The 8,735-nt window shown below is 43.4% G+C and overlaps 1 protein-coding gene across 1 annotated transcript; it reads left to right on the top strand.

Annotated features, from left to right (window-relative positions):
- The first annotated feature begins 288 nt into the window (after positions 1 to 288).
- Positions 289 to 910, top strand: LOC126559292 (pro-corazonin-like). Its single transcript, XM_050215425.1, has 2 exons — positions 289 to 484; positions 556 to 910. The coding sequence occupies exons 1-2, from the start codon at positions 297 to 299 to the stop codon at positions 842 to 844; spliced, it is 477 nt and encodes a 158-aa protein (XP_050071382.1). The 5' UTR covers positions 289 to 296; the 3' UTR covers positions 845 to 910.
- The last annotated feature ends 7,825 nt before the right edge of the window (positions 911 to 8,735 follow it).

Below are 8,735 nucleotides of genomic sequence, written 5' to 3'. Positions count from 1 at the left end.
CTGTGAAGTAGTATAAAAGGCTGCTGTTGGACACGATCTAGCCAACAGTGTCAGAAAGGATTTGGAATAGCGACAGTCGATTGAAACCTGTAGCATTCTGGTGTAAAGTTGGAAGCTGTACGGTGATTCGTTATTATTTTCAGTTTGAAAATTCAAGTGCTTAAACTGTGTTGAGCTTTCGGAGCAGTAGTGGTGTTAAACGTTTTTCGCACACTTTAAGGTGGAGTTTTTCAGTGTGTGATTAGCGAAAGAGAGCATAAAATCAGTCAAATTTTCCGCTTTAGGTCTGGTTCAAAATGCCCCACACGCGCACGATTGCGCTTCTACTAGTCGGGCTTGTAGTGTTGGTAAACGCCCAAACGTTTCAGTACTCCCGTGGATGGACAAACGGCAAACGATCCTCGTCGGTGGAACCAGTTGCTAACCAGGGATTGGTGTCCGGCATGTCTCCCGGGGCACCGAGCGCTCTAAAGCCAAATGAAAAGTATGTACAAATAAGATCGCAGTGAAATGCGATCCATAGTATGAGTTTAATCGTTTGTTTTATTTTATTAGAACTCTGCTACGTCGTTTTTTGCGAAACCCTTGTGATTCACGCATCGCTAGTCTGTTTGCTGGGCATCCCAGTAAAGACACGTTCCAGCTGGCCAGTAACAATTACGACAGTTCCGAGGCAGCAGGATCCGCATTCATCTTACCACAATTTCTAATGGATCCCGACGAAGGCAACGGAAACGGTGGAATCGGTGGTAATTTGGCCAACGGTCGTCCAGTCGAGGACGAATTGCGCTTCAAGCGGGGTGTATCGTCCGGCATCAGTGATCCTCGTCAAAAAAATGCTTAAAAACCTATCCATCAGCCGTCACAACACCCCACAGTCAGTCAATCGAAGTTGCAGTAGGAAACAAAACACACACACTCACTAAATCTGCGGATGCAGGTGCTACGTTCCGGGATTGTCCACGTGACCGTAATTCTCGAAAGCAGCACGCCAACGATGGAACGATGATTTGATAATGGTCGACTGGAGCCAGGAGGAGAAGGAAGCGACGATTATGCATTTGTTGAAGTTTGACCCGATGTCCGTTTTGTCTCCGAAATCTTCGAACGCTTTTCTCGTCGTGCGGGTATGCTGTTTCCGGTAGCAAGGACAGGTTGCAGCCATTGTGTAACAAACGTCTGGCCTCGATGGACCCGCAACTATGTTAAATGATGTGTTGCACTTCTCGCGGGTTCAACTTCAAACCGTGAACTGTGCAAAAAAGTGTATTATAATAGAAGAAACAGGCAAGACATCTTGCCACGTTGAAGCAATGGGGGCGTAATGTTTGTTTTCTATCTGTGCGTGTGTGTTCTTTTTTGATGATTGGTAATGTAAGCGACATCAATTGGGGCGGTAAAGGTTGATTGAGGATTACAAAAATGCAACAAAAAAAAAAAAGATCACCGCAATTAAGTTGTCCCTGCGCTGGTCGGGCTGACGGTGCAAGTGGTGCAACTTAATTGAAAGGTTCGCTGCGTGTCCCGTTCTTGGCGGTTGTTTGGGTCAAATTATGGGTTCTTCTTTATAACGCTCTTCCTATGTGAATAAGCGTCCCTTTCCGGCGATAAGCATAAATTGTTCTAAAGTAGGATATTGCGGATAGAGTAGCTTGTAGTGTTGTTTGCGGAAGTTTGATGATAGTTTTGAAGCAATTTCCGGTTAGCTAAGGTAACAACATCTTTCTTTTAGATAGGAAGTATTACACGCAGGTATCGAAAGAAACTAGAATCGAATTGTGTTGAGGCAGAGGTTTCATCGCTCAACATAATGTTACTTTCCCGTAGGTCCTATGAAAAGTACATCAAATCAGGATTTTTCCTCACAGAATTTGGTTTTTAAAATTATAAATATTACATTATTTTGCTTATATATTTATTTTTTTATTTACAATTGATTATGACGGTCCAGTGCCGTATTGTCAACACCGCTTGTGTTGAATTAATTTTATAATCATATTGATAAGGCATTTCCTCCTTATTCTTTGCCTTATTCCGGACATACTCGGTTGTGGATGGTTGTGATGATGGTGATGATGATGATGATGATACTGATGATGTATTGGTGGATGTTGTGCGTTTTGATGGTCCGGGACTATTGTTGCGACTATTGTGATGGTGGTTGGTTATATCCGAATTCCGGCTATTGTGGTGTTGTGGCCGTTTTATTGTTGGCCTTTGTAGTTTGGTCTCGACTGAAACAAACAAACAAACATCGTTAAGACAGCACGAACATTTATTTGTCTGCGTACAGTGTTCTCCAGTGCATTCCAGCAATGACATTCCAAGCTCAATCTAGTCAACGTCCAATCAAAGGATGATCGACAAGCTCTATCCCTCAGCAGCGAAAGCGACTTCACTACTCTCGAGACTGAACCCGCCAAACGCTCCGAACCCGACGCCAACGCTGTCAATGTGCCAAAGCTGGACTGGAGTAGAGAACACTGTACTTTCAACAACGCCACCCGTGGCACTACAAATAAGGACTACGAATAAGGATTGAAAGTATACTAGGGATGCGGAATCATAGGACAAGACCGTTGTCTTTGGCGAATCGGTAAATGATCCTCAAGTAAGGTAAATGTTCCTCATGACCTCCCTTACATGAGGTCACTGGTAGCCAACACTTCTCTAACTTCAGTACCCGGTCGTCTGCCGACATTCTCGACTGCGCTCAACAAGGAGGGTCTTGCGGTTTCAAATTCCGCGCAGGACCACAGAAGTTGATCCACATAGTGGAATGCGTCACCGCAGCCACACACTTTTGTCTGAGCCAGAGTTATACGCTGTAGATGAGCATTCGACGCAAAATGATTCGACATAAGTCGAGACATCATTCGTATGATGTCGTCCGGTCTACAGAGAGCCCATCGAACCAAGGCCGCAGGGACACTTGCGGAGAGATCGAGTAAAGGCTCTAGTTCATCCGCCTCTCACATGCTCTGCCTTCTTGGACGCCTGTTTTAGTCAGTGAGTCTGCCTTCTCATTGCCGGGAATTCCACAATGAGAAGGGACCCAGATTAGCGAGATCCTAAACGCCTTGTCGAACATTGAGTCAAGCAGTTCAATGATTTTGATGGTGATGAAATCCTGACTCTTAACAGCCTTTGGAGATCTCAGTGCTTCAATAGCACTAAGGCTATCAGTGAAGATGAAGTACTGGTTTCGAAGGTCTCGCTGCTATCATCGATAGTGCGTAAAATATTGCGGCTAGCTCTGCGGTGTAAACACTACATGGCTTCCTCAATTTGAAAAACGCTTCGGTGGACTCGCCAAAAACACCGAAGTGCCCTCCTCAGAGGATGATCCATCAGTGTAGTACTGGCTTATTTGGTCTAAATGACCATACTTGTTCATGAAAATACCCGGAACTACCCTCGGGCGAAGATCATTGGGTATGGTCTTAATTTCCTCGTGCAATGAGGAATCTGTTATTAAAATGGAATTGTAGTTCTCAGGAAGGGCAGCACGATTTAATGCCTGTGGAGCGCTAGGATGCACTTGTATGGCAACAAAATCTTCGTAGATCTTTAAGATTTTGCTCTTAGAAGCTGTCTCTAGAAGTGCTTCAAAAATTTTCTATTATCAAGGGATTTGATACTGAACAACGGACTGGAAGGCGAAGCGACAGCATTTCAAAATGCAATTTGAGCGGCATCACTCCGGTCATCACTTCTAGGGACATGTGTGTAGATTTCATGCTCCCTAGAGCGAGTCTAAGACAGGGGTACTGCAGCCTTTAAAGCTTGAGTATCTCTTTAGTTTGCTTATATTATGTTTTATAATAGAACAGCATTTGATATCGGAAAACATCAAGCAGAAAAGCAACGATGATACTTTCTTTTATGTTTATAGATCGATGAAAATGATAATCCTCCTGATACTAATCATTGAGGGAGAATTGCATCGGATTTGGGGGCTCAAACGTATCATTAATTTGTCAAACTGACAAAAACGAACACAGCTAGCATATCACCCAATGATTGCTAACCAACACGTGCTGTCCAGTTTCCTACTGGCCAGTGCGAACTGCAGCAAATGCTTTAGAAACACTTGCTCGATATCATCCCGGCCGGTGGCAAGGAAAAAACAGACCAAACAAACATTCATCTAGTTTTGTAATTTGATCGGCGTGAGTACAAACGATGATTTGTGTACGGTGGTTAAGGTACAGCTTACACCAATAATCCTCCTGGCATAAGTCCTGATTATTGGTGTGAGACACATATTTTTTCGTTGCAATCTAATCGTTTGTCGATCTAACTCCCGGACGAACTGTTCCCGGTTCTGAAACAGTTCACACTAGATGAAACTGTACAGCCTGACGATTATAAAGGTCTCGCTCGGGGGGTGAAAATAGCAAAAACAGGGGTCGCAATTCGAACGGCAAACCGGACACTTCAAAAGAGCAACACACCGATCAAAATCGTTCATCCCTTCAATGAGCCTTCTTTTTTCATATGCGGCCTCGGAGTCGAGCTGGTCCTGCAAACAAAAAAAGGACCCCTTTTTCTCATCGTGACCCGCTTTGCGGGTCCCCGGAGCTGCTTCGTATTACTTTATAATTAATTTATGTGGATGAATGATTGTCTGTTGTGCTTCTTGGCTTGCAGCAGAAGAGTATTGGGAGTCGTTCCATCTACCATGGCAGTTTGCAGCTTACCGGCAAACGGGCGGAAATTTTCCCCTAGGGTATGTTTCGCTTGTAACTAAGAATAATAGGAACAAGTGAATCTTTTCACCGGACAGTCACGTTTAGTCACTCCATGGTTTAACGAGACATATTCGTTGTGACGTTTGAATGTCGTCTTTTTTATTTGTCACAATTGGTACGAAAAGACCAGTCAGGCAGGCATGAGGGAAAAATCAACACAGGTTCTTCTGCGCTTTTTGATGAGCATGTTTCTATTTGTATTTGTCCATTTCCTTTTTTTTGTTTTGTTTTATTTGGCGTTCATCATAGAAGGTTTTCACGAAAGAAAAAATCCCTGGATACTGTAACAACCGGTGTCGAAAAGGCCGTTGAAGAACGGTTTGCTTTTTCACACCTGTCTTACCTTTTTTTTTTGCAAATGCTCACCTACACTTAAGAAACTCGCAGTAGCTAACCGTTGTTTTTTTTCCCCAGTCAGGTGAAATTCATTTATCTTTAAAGAATTCAATTTGCGAGATTTTAATCAACGCTTCCGGTGGGCTGAAACGCCCCGGACATGAAGTAGGAACGCACAATCCAAAATTAGCCGATCATATTTAGGGCAAATACGCTAGTTGATGGAGGATGATGTTTCAGGCGGGATGAATAATTTATTTGCATTAACAAAAGCCCAGAAACAAATGAAGGTAGAGAAAAACAATTGACACTGGTGCAGACTGAGACTGGGATGGTTTGCGAGAGAAGAGGTTCTTACGTTATCTCGGTCAATTGGGATTTTTGAGATATAATGAAAGCTGTCCAATTCATTTAAGAATAAACAGATTTGAGTAGTTATCGCGTATAATTTTGTCAGCTTGAGATATTTGTCGCAGTTCTGTAGACTCTTCCATAACAGGTTTCTGCAACTTTGACTGCAATTCCTTGTGTCTCGTGTGTCTATATTCCACAAGTTCAATAGTTACAAGTTCGATACATTTTCACAGCAATTTAATGTGTTAAAACAAGTGCAATTTTGTTTCTCTCCGATCCAACGGACACAGCATGATGAAGTCAATGAATCGACAATTACTCAATACATCTTCTGCCGCTTTAAATATGCGACCGAAGGTATTACAATGCTTCCAGATTACCAGACCATTGCATCTTGCCTCTTTCCGATGTATCGTGGCTTGGTATGGTACTTGAGAAAATAATTCAATTAGCTTACTCACGCGTCAACCATGCTGCAACGCGTCCTGGGATCGATGCATACGCCCGGCATGTAAGTGCTGCAGTCGTTGAACCTCCCGGGACTCATCCTGTTCGCCATAGAACCTTACTGTTCACTTTCAGCCGAAGCAACCCAACATGGTCTGGTGCACCAGACAGCTCAATCAGCCGTGGCAGCCACGTGACGATATACCACCATCCTGCCAGCCATCGGGGTCTCGTTACCGCGGATATGTTTTCTTGCGAGTTAATCGGTCCGAAAATCATGGGAACCTCATGGCCCCGTACACTTGTTGGTATGGATAAAGCGTACGACACTCGCGCCCACCCTTAATTCGTGAGCGATTAATGGGTCGAAGAGGCGCGTTTGTGTGTTTGGAAAGTATCATTTTCGCGTGTGATTTTCTACCCCTCCGATTATCCAACGAGTATTTCGAACTAGGAACGATAGGATGGGAAAAATGATAAACATATTTATAATGTTATTAGGGGTGCAAGTGTGTAAGTGCGTGAAGAGCACAAAATGGTTCGTAGATCCTGGGTTTTGCACACCCGGTAGAGTGCAACCGAGGAAGTAGAGTTAATAAATTTATGAAATCAAGCACGCCACCACCAGCACCACCGTTTCAACAACAATTGTTTCATGGTTTTCATCCACGGAAAGCAAAATTTTGCTTTCAGAAGCAGAGCAACCTGCCAACCGACCAAAAAACCGGCTGCTCGATACTTGCGATAAAGCGAACACATCGGGGGAAACAGAGATGTACACAATCCAGAAGTTGCATTCCCGCGGGACCTATACACGGGTTGGGAATGAAATTGGTGTTTCCCTGGAGGATATGCTTGATGTTTGATGATGTTCCGGATAGTTTTCCAAGGGTTTCGTGTGCATTCAAGTCCAGCCAAATGCATCCGGAAATGATTGCGAGCCTTCTGCTTGATAGGACAATTGTTGCTACACACGACGACGCCGCCTGTGTCGCGGATGTGTTTTGTTTCCATCCAGTCGCTTTGTGTACACGAAACTTGACTTTTCGGGCATTGGATTGGGTCCGTTTAAAATGTATAAGCTAAATATTTAATGTGCTTCACGTCAACAAAAAGTCGTCCGGTTGAGTCGTTACCGTCGTCGGTGTGAAGCACCAGCTAGAATTTTGAACTGCTTTTTTTTTGTTCAGCCATGTCCCTTATCGAAGTTACATTTTTCACTTAGGCGAGTCATGAAAATACATCTGGACGAGCTCGAAATGCTGTCAGAGCATTTGTGAAACATTAATTGAGTTAAAATAGAGTGTGAAAATCGGTTCGATACGGAGAGATGTACGAGACCTCCGTAACAGGTGATGGTTGTTCAGTAGTTTGATTTCTTTAATGGTATATTTTATCCCTGTGTCCACACCCTCGATGAAGGAACAAAATACAATTGTATTAAGGTTTAAACGTATCTTCCTGTGGAAAGAAAGGTGCCCGAACCCTTCAGTCACATGTCCATTGCTTGGTGGGAGCCTAAGAAAATAAATTTCAGCCTGTTCGATAGGAATTGGATTGTGCTGTTTTCGTTTCCGGCATGCTCTCGTGTCCATTTTACACGCTGACCGTTTGGTTTGATGCCAAGGCCCGAAACCAATTCGTTTAAACGAAACGATTGACCATTCCGAATAAATAGATCGTCGCACATAAAAAATGTATTTGCTAGGGAAGTGATTTTCCAATCGCTTGGGCTGAGGAGTATGTTTGTGTGGTCCGGAGTTTGGAAACCCCCATTTTGTGATTTACGTTTTGCTCACTTATTTTATATTATCCCATTTGTATGCTGTTGTGATTTCACACACACACACTTCAGGGTGGGGTGAGGTGTATTTGCAGGTGCTGGATAATTGATTGCTTAAGAAACAAGAAAATTGTTTTCATTACTCGATGCTCAATTAATGAAAAGATAGAAATAAAATAAAATAAAGCGAACATTGGATAAAAAAAACTCAAGTGTGTGTCGTAGAAAACCTTTTTGATCGCAGCTTATAAGGTTATTTTAAGTGATAAATACATTTTTTATCCATTGGATCCATTGGGTAGATGCGATAATGGCGAAGGTCGAATCCTAGGCAGTTCGTCTCCCAGTAGTAAGAACTGATCTAGTAGATTACTTTCTTATTCATTTGATAACAAAAGCCTCGCCGGGTGGATCGGTGGTGCAGGCGACAACGGCGCCAGTCTTCATACGCCAGGACCCGGGGTTCAAATCCCATCCGGGCCTGTCCCCCCGTAGTGAGGATTTGACTATCCAACTACGTGGTATCGGCAAGTCTAGTAAGCCATCTGATAGCCGGCGTGACCTTAGAGGTCGTTAAGCCAAGAAGAAGAAGAAGAAGAAGAAAGACTCTCGGAAGCTTGGGCCAGAAACAAAATTATTATCTGCCTTCCTTGACTTGTCTTGACTCGATAACTCAATCCCCTGCATACAGGGGGGTACGATACGGCTGGGATTTAACACTGGATCTTGCGTGTTATACTATTAACCAATAAATCCCCTTGTCAAAGAAAACCATCGGATGCAAAGCTCATCAATAAAAAATGAATTGTAAACGAAGAGAATGATTTTATGTTCTCGACTTTTGCTTGGGGGGTGCCACGAAAGGCATCCTCATGATACCATCGAACCTATAATAACCCTTTTACCGATAGCACGTCACATTCACTTCAGTGCTGTAGCTATCTGGCTCTACTTTAACTGCGACAAAACACTTCAGCTCACCGTATGACGTTTGACGTTACGAACTCATCTTGGAGCTCCATTTTCGCATAAATCAGTCTACCAGGTCACAGTCGTGAGGA

Source organism: Anopheles maculipalpis, chromosome 2RL (genome assembly GCF_943734695.1).
Source record: "Anopheles maculipalpis chromosome 2RL, idAnoMacuDA_375_x, whole genome shotgun sequence".
Lineage (NCBI taxonomy): Eukaryota > Metazoa > Arthropoda > Insecta > Diptera > Culicidae > Anopheles > Anopheles maculipalpis.
Note: the sequence above shows the minus strand (reverse complement) of the source record. Positions and strands in the feature narration are given on the sequence as shown.

Excerpts from the sequence above, each read along its gene's own strand:
- LOC126559292 (XM_050215425.1), top strand. The coding sequence starts at position 297 with ATGCCCCACACGCGCACGATTGCGCTTCTACTAGTCGGGCTTGTAGTG. Across the intron at positions 485-555 it reads GCTCTAAAGCCAAATGAAAA|AACTCTGCTACGTCGTTTTT; the intron begins GTATGTACAAAT and ends TTATTTTATTAG.